This window comes from Diadema setosum, chromosome 8 (assembly GCF_964275005.1).
Source record: "Diadema setosum chromosome 8, eeDiaSeto1, whole genome shotgun sequence".
NCBI lineage: Eukaryota > Metazoa > Echinodermata > Echinoidea > Diadematoida > Diadematidae > Diadema > Diadema setosum.
In genome coordinates this window covers 35,445,099-35,459,659 of record NC_092692.1, presented here as the reverse complement: position 1 = coordinate 35,459,659, position 14,561 = coordinate 35,445,099, and the positions used below count along the sequence as shown (strand labels likewise).

The following is a 14,561-nucleotide window of genomic DNA, read 5'->3' as shown; positions in this document are numbered from 1 at the left end:
AAAAAGAACCATTCAATATCATTAGCTATATTGTACTCACATCATCGTTGATCGCTATAATTTGCCTGCTGTAATAGCAGTGTGTAACAACCCTATGTATACGAGAGAAAAGAGGTAGCGCTACACGATGCAGTAACTCGACGTATGATAGTACTCTGGGTTATGGTGTTGCAAATAATTTGTGGCAGATAATTTCTTCATGATATATTAAAGCTAAAGATGGATCTCCAACCTCATCTACTGTTACCATGGAGATAACTTTATTCACAGTTTCATTTACAGTTTCCTTCTTTCCAGTTCCATCCCAAAAACAAATGAGAAGCCCGAGATGTGTACACTGTATGTTTCGGTGTAAAGCATGTATACAGTACTGTTGCAAAGTTTGGCTTTTATATAATACAGATTTCTTCTTTTTTTTTGGGGGGGGGGGGAGGGGGGGGGGAGGGGCAAAGTGTAAGACATGCTAGCATCAACATTTTGTTAGGTGTAGGTGTACAGTCAAAATGTAGCTAAAAGTCTGTGGAGGAAACGTGAGTAATTTTATATTGATGGATCGGGAAAATGAAAGCAATACGAAATTTAATTCTGTAACCCACAGTTTAGATATGTCCCTATGAAGTGGCATGATACCTAGTTTCCAATTTTAGGTTATTGAGTGTTTACGTGCCGTAATTTTCTGAGGTATTATTCGTAGCAATCTCTATCTTGACAAGCTTTTTACACATTAACAACTTTGCCATTATTATGACCTGGAGTGGTCCAATTTTGAGAAGTTGTAGGCTCTGCTTGTACAGCCCTGCTTGGCCTTGTTTCGCTCAAAAAGTTAACACATGTCTGGGTCCCCTGTTCATAGCAGATGCTCACAATTTGTTGTCCCCAGTCCTTGTCCGTGTCTGTGCTCTGGTACATTGGGCTGTAATACGGCCTGACAGGCCCTCCATGAGCAATGACGTCAAGTTGGCACATCGGCAGTGCTCCCCAAGGGGGACCTGGGGTCAACAAACTCTTTAGATATCATACACTAGGGGGTTGTTCTTTCAGAGAGAGCTGGGAGTGAATGAGATTCTTGGGAGGATGGCCTCGGTGTGATGTTGGCTGAATGAAGACGAGGCCGTGAGATGAATGCAGTCATTTACTGTTGTGGATGTTTTCCAGGAATCAGACATGTTACCAGAGTACGGATGGATTCCATCAGTGCTTGTCACTACCCCGTCACCCATTACAAACCAGATCATGATCTATGATCTGAATGCCTGTTCGCTCTTTAAAGCCACTATGTAACATTGGGCACAGTGATTAAAAGATGTTTGAATTGTCACATTTTGATGCATGTGTATGGTTCATTTGCATCACAAAATACCATACCGTACAAAAATGCTGTGATAAAGCTGCAAATATAATGAGATATCACTAATTTTCTCAATAAACTGTCATGGTGATGGTTTGTTTTAGAAGTGGTTTTTACAAGAAACTGTTGTTCACATTTTGTAGGGCTATATAAACAATACTTAAAATCATACTGATTCAACATTTTCATGTTGGTTATCTTTATCCCTAATTCACATTTCAGAACTATTTTGAAGCACTGCAGCTGTATTTTTTTCCATATGCAAATATGTTAGCAAGGGGCTTTAACTGATGACATACTAGGTAACATAATGTCAAATGAATACCGGCAAAGGGCATTTTTGATAATGATTTTGTGTTCTGAACAATAATTCATTTGAAATTTTCTGTATGGAATGAATTACTGCTTATGAAATTATTGACGCCATTATCAAGTTAATCTGATGTGCCTGAAATGACAGCAACTGCATCTCATTTTTATGTAATTCCTCTTCTTTTCTTCCCCTATGTATTCCCATGTGTTTGCTCCGGTGTCATGGACTACTTTTGACTGGATGACTTCTATGGTCCTTCATACTCAAATCTGTGTTTGTGGTGGCAGAATACACAGTAAGTAAACCTCAATAAGTGATGTCATTGATGTCAACAACTGAGGTTCATATTTCATGTTTTGCTGCATTTTGGGAGTTCTGTAAAAGGTATCCCCTACCTTTAAAGGCAATGACTTCACTTGATGTACTGAAAACAGGAGCTGACTATATATTCTACATTTTTATTCCTAAAGTGGCATTTCAAAAATGCAAGATGATAACAGAGGATATAGCTAACAACAACAACAACAACAAAAAAAGAATCACAATAGGCTGCGGTGTTAGTACTGATACAGTTATTTGTTTAGAATTGAATAGTGACAGTGGTTTTCTCTTTCTGAATACCCATCCCCGGAAAAGAATAAGCCCTTGAGAAAGTACTAGCGAGATATTGAGGTAGCGTCATGCACCTGCTTACGAACCACAAGTGGTCGATGGCATATATGGGAGGGGGGGGGGGGAAGCTGTGTTCATGCACAAAAAGTAGCACCGTGCGGAGTATGGTGAATCAATCTGGCCATCTGTTCACTGACAAAAGAGCTGCAATCAGTCAAGATGTCGACACGATGTATCCCCGTTTGGCCTTGACGTTGTTGGCATTGCATGTGATGCCTTGTAACCAATCGATGTGTTACACTATTGTATCTGGCATAAACAGGTTCAGAAAGAGCCTTAGACTGCAGAGCAGTTTAACTTGTTCAGTCTCAGAAAATGCATTTCTGTGTATTTTACGTTGTGTCTTCCCAATAGCATTTTCCATTTTAGCCATTCATTTTAAGTGTTTCATATTAAGGTACATGTAGAGTTTGTTTCAGGTTCAGAAATAAAAACACAAACTCAATTTGCTCTGCCTACCACTGATTCTTCAATTGATGACATGTTTTAGAATGTTTTTAAATTCCCTATTTCTCTGTCAAATTGGTAAATTTTGATATGTCTTCTGATTGTTTTTTTTTATTTGTTGAGCTGATTCAATAGATTTAACCACTTTCACTTTTATTCTTTTTCAATAAATAAATGATATGCAGTAAAATTTAGAGATGCTAATTTGAGGATGACAAGGGTGATTTTTTTTTTTCTGCAGCAAAATTGACCAAGATCTGATAAGGCTAAAGTAGTATCCCTGATTTCTCTTGAATGACTTCTGTTGTTCTTTTTGCCCAAGCACTTAAAAAAAAAAAAAAATAGTATACACACCGCACATCTCATCACCATCACTATCATCGCTGCTTTTACAGTTATCATCATTTCCCATGCTAATGAGATGGTGGACAGTTTGTGGGGGTGGGGATGAAATTCAAATTGCAAGTGGTTCTATTTCCTCCGTCTAATGAAGGAATAATAAGCGTGTTTAACTCTCAAGATGCGTCGAGCAGCACACGGCTTGGGTCGGAGGTATCCATCCATGCATGCTGTAAATAGCAGAGTGCCATTTGTCTTATCCACCAATCCGGATGTCAGACCCATTTTTCTACGCTAGAAGTCATATAATGTCAGAAGCAGGTGACGGTATTGGATAGTATGTACAATCTATTGTTTGTGCTCCTACTCCGACCCGATAAATCACCATGCGTGCATGCAGAAAAAGGTCAGTTGCACATGGATTAATGCACTTACAAATACATGTGACACCTCATCCATACTGTTTGTAGTAGATTCATGTTTCCCAGAACTCTTTGATGAGAGCTAGAAAGGCATTAGTACCATCGAGATAATGGAGATATTAAAGTCCTTCTAGCTGTCACATGGCAGTGTATTGTGTCATTGTCCTCTTGCATTTTTTTTTATCATTTAATGTGGAGGTGAGACTTTCTGGCATTCAAAGTGAGAGACTGCTGAATGCTGATGCTCAAAAGCTTTTACAGCATAGATAATGATGAAGTAGCTGGAAAATACCAATTACGGTTGTACATCATTACAGGGAATTACTTGGCTTTTTTCTCCCTGCTGATGTTGGTCATTGATCAGGTTTGATCCATTTGGATAGCATCTCACTGGTCTATCACCGGTGGCGCCACATTTTCTAAAGTGGGGGGGGGGGGGGGGGGGGGCACTTCTGGGTTTCATGAGCTAACAAGCAAAAAAAAAATAAATAAATAAATAAAAAGGCCTTCAGCGCAACTTCTGTGCCAGTTCAGGGTTTCTTTAGCTGATAAGCAAAAAAAAAAAAAAAAAAAAAAAGGTCCTTAGCGCTTTCCGCTCACACCTCAAAGTTGCTATCTATTTCTTTCTAGTGCCACTCCACTTACGCACTTCCGGGGTAAAAAAAAGTGGGGGAGGGGCCCATAAAGTGGTGACCCCTTCCTTTGTATGGTGCCAAAAAAGTGGGGGGGAGGGGGGGGCCCGAGGCTGCCCCCCCCCCCCCCATCCCCTGGTTCTGCCGGCCATGTATATAATGGCATATTGATCACTTGGTGAGTTATGGGATAATTTTTTTTTCCTATCTAGAGGATGATTTATGATATCACAAGCCCATCCAGAACTGAAGATACTGCTGTACATTGTAGCTCATTAATGTGTGTCCATTTATCAACATAAATTGTATTAGAACATGCAAAAGCGAATTAGTTTTCCGAGAGGGCATTTACTTTCATTGCTGTTATTGGTCCAGCGAGACTCGAAAAATGGCTCATTTAAGTTGATTGATGTGTTTTTAATTGATTGTGTCACTACCATGTTCCCATTCTTCCTAATGGGAGAGTTACCGTCTAGTGGTTTGCATGCTTGAGTGCTGTAAAGGATGGTTTAGGGATCAGGCCCCAATTGTAACTTATACCATGGCTGTTGTTAACCCTGTCACAACCTTGTCTCTAAATACCATTAGTGGTTTGTTCAAACAGGTTGCTAATGTCAGTAAAAGAGGTAATGCTGTACATAATGTCAAGCAACAAGCAATTTATGGACTTTAGTTCATACCCCCCCCCATAAAACATTAAAACACCACAAATTTGAATGTCACAGAAGTTCATCATACAACTTCCCTGCTTCCATCTGATTTTAATCAGTCATCACTCAACAATTTTTGCTATTGTGCTTAAAATTTTACTCTTTCTTTATAGGCTCACTTTTTAACTGACCACATCTGGAAGTCCCCTTTTAGCAACTCACGCACACACACGGATGAATGAGTGCACACCAAAGATATGAGTTTTGCTTATCTTTGAAAGTCTCTCATAGCTAGATATGAGTGACTTTGGCCATTCTGAGATTCATGTTCAGACATTTATGTGATGACTTCATGGAACAGACCACAGGTGTACTACCTACCTCTGAGTGTGATCAAGGAGGTATGATACCTCCTTGGTATGATGTATTGACACATTCAGCTACCAGTTGTAAGCATATCAGTGTAAAAGTAGAAGTAAATATTGATTAAATAAATCATACGAATAAATGTTTGAAGTAATGGACATTAAAACGACTTTGGTTCGTTTCGTAGTGGAGTGACGACGATGACGTGGCCCATTTATCTCCCATTTCGTACGCGGCAGAGCGGCCCGACAATTTGACGCGATGCGAAATGCACGCTCTCAGCTGGCGAAGCAATTAATTACCCGTGGCTTCCTGTGGTAATCTGATTAGCCTGGGTATGGGCTACCAATCGAGGGCTCTTGTCTTCCCATCACGTCTGTTTTGGGGAATGCCGGCGTGATGGAGGGCCTGGCAGAGCGATATAGATAAAGAGGATTACATCACTTTTTTTTTTTTTTTGCTGCCAAGTTTGTTAGGATGGTCTTTTGCGCATTTCATGGTCCGCTTTTGATCTCGTTACTCTTTACAACAAATCTGTATTGGTTTGTTATGTTGCTGCTGATTTGGAAACAAATTGCTTCAATATTCACATTAAATTGAATTTACACAAACTGGACAAATTTTGAGTGGAGTAAATTTGTATGCAGAATGTGAATCACTGTAAAGGCATGTACTGTTTAAATAGCATCTAATGATACTGCTTTTAGAAAAAAAAAAATTAATGGTGAACAAAGGGAAAGTAAGCTTTGGTAGGTTGGTTCCAGTACGTAATCTTTAGCTACCACCCTGTGGAGTCAGAAATATTACCCCAATTGAATGAATGTACATTAGGCTGATATGCGTCGTAGGATCACAAGGACATCCAACAATGTGTCTTGATAAGTGAATCAGGGATACTGACATTTAACTTTTTACCTTTCGACTACCCAACAAGTGGATGGTCAAATCAAGGCAGAGTTGTCAAAATTGTTGCGAACTAGTAATGATAAATGCCCTTGTGGTCAACTGGGATAAGCAGTGCAAAGGTTAAAGAGATGGTTGAGCTAGGTCTTAGATTTAATATGCATTCAAAGATCAGAACAGACTAGCCTTTTGTCGTCAGACTCTGACCTATGCAAAAAAAAAAAAAAAAAGGAAAAAAAAGAAAGAAAAAAGATGGATGTATTGGTAGGTCTTTACTGCAGGAGCAGTCAGAACCCAAAGTAACTGATGATAGCGGGCAGCAAGTGAAGAGAATGCACCTAAATGAGAGATTACACAGGGATTGCAGGGCTAAGCCGGCCCAGCTTATGGTCTTGAGCTTGTCATCCGTAAGACAGAACGCTTCTCGCCCGAGGGCATAGATCATCGCAGGGAAGCGTGAAAAATCTTGTTGGTGTTAGCATCGGGCTGATTGAATAACCACGATACAGGCTGGGTGTGCAAGAATACAACTGGTCAGTATAATGTGAAAGAAAGGTACACGTATCTCAAACAACATACTCTCAGAGGGACACATTTTCCAAGGATGCTGGGAAGAAGATGCTAGTAAGTTACCATGGTTACCAAATTGAGGAGAAGACTCTTTGCTAGGGTGCTATACGGTACACCAAAAAATCTTTTGGCCTACCCTCTTCCAAGATTGCATTAGCCTTATTGCATTTGTGAACCCCCTGAGCTGAAAGTTGACCCTCCCTAAGTTAATTTACACCTTCCCAGAAATGATTGCATCTGTAATGGAAAGATTGGCCTGCAAGAGATGATATTTTCATGCTCAAAATGTTGAGAGGGGGAGATGGGTACATGGTCCCATGTGATTGGAAAAGGAAAGACTGAAATGGTGATTTTGAATGATGGCATTTTTAAAATCAAAGTGCAGAGAGAATTCAAAATCTGTATGTGTTATCAATGTGATGATGATAAGGTGGTTGTATTCTTCCATGGTATCCTTGATTTGCATGGGTCGCACTGCTCTTACCAAGGGCCTTGCCATCATCGTGATCCCAGCATCTGCAATGAATACCTGTTTCTATCTGTGTTCAGGGATGAACACCATGGATGAAATGTAGCCATTAAAATTTACACCAGGCAGGTACTGAACTAAGAATCTCTTGTTTCAGAGCCTACACACCTAATCTGCTGTAAACAACATAGTGTTCCCAACCCCTTTTAGATTAAACAGTATGATAATCATGTCCTAGTGATCCCCCCTTTTTTTCCACAGACTTTTTCTTGATGGATATTAAAACATCTTGGGCACATACTGGCCTGTGATGAAATGAAGAGTCAGGTGTCTAGCCAATTGCACACTGATGAGTGCTCGTCACATTCAGAACATCATGAATGTGTTGTAGATCTAAAGAGGACATAGAAAGTGAAACTAGACACAGCAAATTTCCTGTGGAGATATGATAATAAAGAAATAGATACATGTAAAAGGGTGTAGATAGATAGATAGATAGATAGATAGATAGATAGATAGATAGATAGATAGACAGATAGATAGATAAATTGATAGAGAGAGAGAGAGAAGTGCTGTTCTCAGGGCACTCAAAATGACATTTTTTTTTTTTTTGCTGTGAGAATGGCTCTATAGAGAGAGTTTTCTAATAAGTCTATTATCCTAAAAGTGGCATTGTAACTATTTTGAAGTGCAAATGCTTTTACTCACTGTTTCCAAAGAGTTTTTTTTTCTGTTCATGTTCCATATGTTGTGTGGAAAACGGAGAAACACAAATGGTCAGATAGAAGGAATTTAGGTCTACAGAAGTTCTTACACCACTTTCATTGCATTTGATACTTTCAAACTTCAATTTTGGATAGAGGAAGGAATACTCATAGGAAATCAACTCTTGTCAACACAAAAGACAAATATTCAGGCTAGATCATATGCATGCCTTTTGATATTATATATATGCTTAAAAGTGAGTATTTCATCTTGAATGGGAAGATGATTTACTTAAAAACAAAGAATAACCAGTTGTAATCTACTGCATATCCACAAAGTATCATGGAAACTTTCATCAAACAGAGCTTAGAATTCCACCAATAAGAGAAGATTCTGGCAACTTCTGGAGGAACTCGTAGAGTTGTGTTATGATTTATGAAATCAGGAATATTATGTCAATGTCATACTACCATACCATGGTATGTAAGGAAGATATTCAAATAATGTTTTGAGATGTTATTGTTTTGAGGGAAACAAATATGACCTCTTTTGTGCGGTACCGAGAGAAAATTTTACACAGTGTAAAAACTGTTTGATTTTCCTAGGAAAGGAAAATGGGAACATACATGCACTGTACTCTGGGTATAATATGTTTCTATCGACTTCCAATCAATCAAGACATTCTTTGGTCAATAGCTGAAATGCTTGTATATTCAGAAACTTGAGATATGTTCAAACATTGGCCAGGGAGTGTTTCCCGGCAGTAATATTGTCCAACGTGAGGAAATCAGAATAATTTTTTATTTCTTCTCTTCATTACATCATCTCTCTTTCTCTCTTTGTGTGTCGGACTGTCTGTCTGTCTGTCTATCTCTCTCTCTGTTGACAGATTGTGCAGTAGCTTTAATATGTGAATCACCATGACAATCTAAAGAATTAGAGATTCTTTTGTGTCCATACCAAAGATGTGGATATTTGTTTGGCAAACCAGGGTTGGACAAAATGAAAATCACATTGTGTGTATCAGCAGAAACTATTTAGGCGCGGTCAGACTGGCAAAAGATCGAGAAGTTTAAGATCGCGAAGTTTGGGCCATTCGTACGCGCGCAAGAAAGAGTGCGCTGTCCGATGGCTAGTGATTGTGATGTAACAATTCACATCTGTACATGACAATGGCCTCGCGCTTCCGAGACACCGCCCGCAAACAGATCGAGAAGTTTCGCGAGAAGTTTCGCGGGAAGTTTGCGGTCACACTGGCAAAACTTCGAGATCTTAAAGATCGCGATCCTAAACTTTGCGATCTTTTGCCAGTCTGACAGCACCTTTTGATATCGAGGAGTTTTACCAAAATGTGAAGTGTGAAGAAAAGACACAAACTGTTTAATATCAGTGAGCTTTAATAAAGCTGTCATCAGTGACAACTCCTGAATTTTGTTTGCCTTGTGATGTCAGATACTTTTCGATTGTGTGGACAAGGATGCTGTTCTTGTACACTGTACTTGAGCATTGCCAAATTGTTGTGGTCCACTCATTATATTCACATGGTTAGAACCCATTTTGATTTTTCAGAATGCACGTTCATGAGGTGAACATCATGAACCCATGCATGGCTCAACCCCCCCCCCCCCCCCCCAGTCTGCCTGATTTTTACACCCGATCATGTAGTCCATCCTAAAATCGGGGATGCTATATCAAAGATACTTCATACATGCATTCTCAGTTGTGGTACTGAACAGGCCAGTGAACTTGGAGCATGCTCAATTTCTTCAAATGCCGTCATCACGTTACAGTCCATGTTCCGGACATGATTCGAAAAGCCTTATTGTAATGTTGCATCCCTATATTTTACCATTATTGAAGAAGAATATGTGTAAGAGTCAAGTAGTTTACTGATCAAGGACATTTTTTCCCCTTCTGTCTGATTGTTTTCTTGTCTGCAGTGTTCCTTTGTACCAAAGTTTTCCATTCACATCGACACGCGATACGAGAACAACTCAGGGACGACAGAGAATGTGAGTATTCCTTGACGCCAGAAAAACTTATTTTTGCTTTAAACTTCTCTATGCATCATTACGTTTTTTGGGCCAATAAACAGAGGGATTGGTGCAAACTATGACATCCTATATCTATCTCTCTCTCTATCTATCTATCTACCTGTCTATCTTTCAATCTATTTATCTATCTATCTATATTATGTATGTGTGTGTTTTCATTGTAATTTGATATATGCACTCTCTTTTTCATTCTCAACAAGTGTACAGTTCAGATGAGGTTGCCACATTGGAATTGTCTCTTTAGTGTAAGAAAGTTTAATTGTAAGAATCATTTATATGTTGATTGACCTCTGTAGCTGTCATGGAGTTATGAAGTACTGACCCGCCCTTTTCATATGATTTTACACTAGATAATGAGATAGATGTAGATACATGTATGTGTTTGTAAAGGTATCAAACTTAATCCACATCGACAGACCTTTTTCGTGTGTCGAGATCTGTATGATAGTAACTGATTTTATTTCAACATTTTAGTCGCCCTGTATGACTAGTTGTCAACTTTCCACTTTATGAGATAGATCTCTGGTCGAGATATTTATCACAATCAGCGAGGTGGTATAGACTTGCAGCAGAACTTATTTGTAGTCATGATTCTGCAACATGATTGTTAGCCTTTCATTTGTGTGTGTGTGTGTGTGTGTGTGTGTGTGCGTGTGCGTGTGCGAGCGTGCTCAGGTAGGTGCTAGCTGTAACTTGTCAAGCTTTTTCATCAACATTCAGCTGGAAACTTCCTCTAAACTTGACCTAATTGTAAGTCAGCTAGCATGACTAGGCTTCAATATGTGTCACAGTCCAACGGGAAGACCATGGTAACACAATTGGGATTAAGGGGACAAGGTAAACTCTATTTATTTGCACTCATTTCCAAATCAGTGAAGAAAGTACAAATGTACTCTGGCCGAATAAAACACAATAAGGGTTGATGTGCGTAGAGTTGTGGAGTGTTCAGATGTGAAATGAGTTGCCGTGCCAACCACCAACTGCAAACAACATTCCATGCACCAGCTGTGTCACATACTCCATGAGCCGTAAATCAAACATGCAACTGTTCTTTTACTTACGTATGTGCGGATATGTACTCATACACATATGTCGGGCCAAATGGTAGCAATGAATACAAGTTCAGTAGGCTAAGCTGTCAACCTAGTGGCAAACTTATTTTTTGAACCATTCTGGCTGCCTACAAGCATTCAAGACAGAGAAAAACTTTGTTAAGAAATACCTCTGAACCACAATTGACCAAATATGATTTGAGAAACTTGTTTTTTAAGAATAATGATGCAAATGAAAGGTAGTTTTAAAAACTTGTTTTTGAAGAATTGTTTAAATCAAAGATGTTTTTAGAAACTTATTTCAAATAACAATTATTCAAATCAAAGGTGATTTGGGAAACTTGTTTTCATAAACTTATGGTTCATATCAAAGATGATTTCAGAAACTTAGTTATAATTCAAATCATTGGTGATTTGAGAAACTTGAATTTCATCTAAGAATTATGATTCCAATTAAAAGTGATTTGAAGCACTGTTTATCAAAAATGTTAGATTCAAATCAAAGGTTGTTGTTTTTTTGAGAAACCTGTTTCAAAAATTCAGATTCAAGTCAAAGGTTATAAGAGAAATTTATTTTTAGAGAAACATGATTCAAGCTTCCATGTGGACTTACAGAAATGTCTCAGCATTCAATGTGTTTCTGAGCAGCAATGTTTACAAACAAGTTCTTGTGCAACAGCAAAATTGTTCGGTGTTATTCCATGCACTAAGCAAAACCTCATTTTTCTTGACATGTTGGGTCTGTGTGGACGTCTTAAACTGGAAATCAATGTTGAGGTCTGTATCCTTGGGCGAAACTGAGGAAAACAACGACCTACTTTGATGCTCCTTGTCAGTAAAATTGGGATTCTGCGATCAACAGTCTCAGGAACAAACAACAGGCAGGAATAGTTCTTTGTTGTTTAGCGACAGAGCAATACAACACATGTCGTATAAAAGAATAATTTTGTTATTGTATACATAGTATATGTTGCTGTGTCTTGTTTTTCATTTTGATGAATTTTTGGAATGGACTGATATTTGTAAATGTAGCAAGTTGCGAAAATACTGCCCATGATGCAAATATATATGTGATCAGTCTGCATAAATGAACACAATTTATTATTTATTTTATTATCATGGTCTTTTAGTCCGGAAAACAAATCTGTGCATTTTGAGAATTTTTGTTACACAAGATTTGTTGAAGTCTTACCTAATCACTGATGTTTGCATAACTAGCTCTCATCTTTTTTCTTTTTTTTTTCTTTTTTGGTTTGTGGCATTACAAAAGCATCTTATGAGCAAGCTAGTGTGTGGGTTCAAGTAGGCCTTTTGGCTTTTAGAGTATTTATATCTGACAAACACAACTGTAGCTCGAGGTTTTCAGCAAAATTTGACCTAAAGTAGGAAAGTTATATAGCATCTTAAAGTGTGTCATAGTTTTCATGAAGTATTAAGCACATTGCAATATGCAAATAGTAGAAGTGATGATGTAATGTCCATGCATGTGTCCCACTGACCTACCAACTACTCTCTACTAGATTTCCTCTTTTTTTTTTCACATGAAATGAAAAAAAAAAATCTGGTGTCCTTCACATCAAATTATTTGTGTTGTGGCAAAAATTTAGCCATATTTTTTGACTTTTTTGTATGTATTTTTTATTCTATTATTGTCAATATCATTTTTTAGAAGGAAAGGGTTTATGGTTGCGGAGTTATTGATCATCACAGAAGAATTATTATCGTAACATTTTGTAACACAATACAAAGGGAGAGATGTGAGTGAATGATATAATTTGATCTTTATTACACGTGTGGTTGCAACCATTATCACCATGCAGTGAAAACATGCAAAACTTCCTAATTTTATGATGTCTTTTTTTTTGTGTGTGTGTGTGTGTATGGGGGGGGGGGGGGAGTGGAGATTTTCACAAAAACTTTACCACTCTGATTTTACTCTGTGTACCGGTATTAAATTCAACTTGAAAATACAGCTGTAGTGTGGAATTGCATTTCTTGTTAAGGTATGTGAAAAAGTCATGCAGACTGCAGTGTTGGAAGTAATGTTGCTAGGGGTAGAGTTTGATATTTAGCTACGTGTCCGGTTATATTATCTTTTTATTTGCGCGATCAACAAGCCAAAAAAGTACAAGTGCCCAGACATGTGATGGATACATGGACATTGTCATTTCCCACTGTCCCACCTCTTCGTTAGTTGGGCTGAATGGACCACATGCACTATGAATCGCTCAGAAGCAATAAGACTTGATTACTCCAACGGGAACTGGGAAACATGTTGACCTATTCACATCGCGACAAGTGGCGACGGAGTTATACATTTTGGAATCGAGCAGTATGCTGATGTTTATAGAAAAGGAAGGAACAACTACAAGTATACAAGGGGGTTTCCTGTACTGTAGGGGCATCTATATATGATATTATTGCTTGTTGTTGCTTTGTCGACCTCGTTTTGCATCTTAACTTGAGAAGTGGGAGGATGAAGGATGAGAAGGAGTGGTCTGTGAGTGTTAGGATACAATGGCCACTTTAGGGCAAGGTCTGTGCCTCACTCACATGGTGTATATCGGTTAAAGGGAAGATAAACCCCAAGAACAATGTGGATTGAGTGAAAGCAGCAACATTAGTAGAACACAACAGTGAAAGTTTGAAGAAAATCGGACAATCGATGCAAAAGTTATGAATTTTTAAAGTTTTGGTGTTGGAACCGCTGGATGAGGAGACTACTAGAGGTTATGACGTATGAGTGGACTACAATATCAAGAAAATATAAAGAAAATACTACAAAAATCCATTTTACATGAAAATTACAAATTCCATCAACTTGATATTGACATATGTTAAGGGTAGCAATTATTCCCCCTGCTTTCTGAAAGCGGTTGGTCCACTGCTCTTTCATAATTCTAGAAAAGTGAATTTTTGTTGAATATCCTTTATATTTTCTTTGTATTGTTGTCCTAGTATCCTCTAGTAGTCTCCTCATCCAGCGGTTCCAACACCAAAACTTTAAAAATTCATAACTTTTGCATCGATTGTCCAATTTTTCTCAAACTTTCACTGATGTGTTCTACTAATGTTGCTGCTTTCACTCAATCCACATTGCTTTTTGGGTTTACCTTCCCTTTAAAGGGGATGGCTAGTAACTGATCAGTGGGAATCAGTGGGAATGCTGGAGGATGATTGTTCCAATCCTTGTGGGATTCATCTAAGAGTACATTATATATCTATTGTTGTGTGAAAATTATTTGCTTCAGAATGGTCTCATATTCAATTAATGTGCAGTTTAATGTTTCCAGGTTAGCGTGCGTGGTCAGTGACGGGGCATTAATCTGCACATTACTTGAATATGAGACCGTTCTGAAGCAAATAATTTTCACACAACAGTAGATGTATAATGTACTCTTAAATGAATCCCACAAGGATTGGAACAATCATCCCCAGCATTCCCACTGATTCCCACTGATCGGTTACTAGCCATCCCCTTTAAGGCACTCAACAATGAAAACTCACCATCTTCATCTTACCCAACAGACTGCAGAAAATAATGTGCACAAAAATATGTCCACTTTTAGAGTGTATAGAAGATCGAAATGTAGCAAAGTCGTAGCAGAACAATCGGACA

General features: G+C 38.4%; 1 protein-coding gene across 1 annotated transcript in view; it reads left to right on the top strand.

Moving 5' to 3' along the window:
• Window positions 1-14,561, top strand: part of LOC140231938 (cytoplasmic phosphatidylinositol transfer protein 1-like) — a 94,849-nt gene that overhangs the window by 53,056 nt on the left and 27,232 nt on the right. Inside the window, exons 4-5 of the mRNA XM_072312086.1 lie at window positions 1,949-1,956; window positions 9,777-9,848. Of these exons, the coding sequence (XP_072168187.1) occupies window positions 1,949-1,956; window positions 9,777-9,848 (80 nt within the window). The remainder of the gene's footprint in view (window positions 1-1,948; window positions 1,957-9,776; window positions 9,849-14,561) is intronic.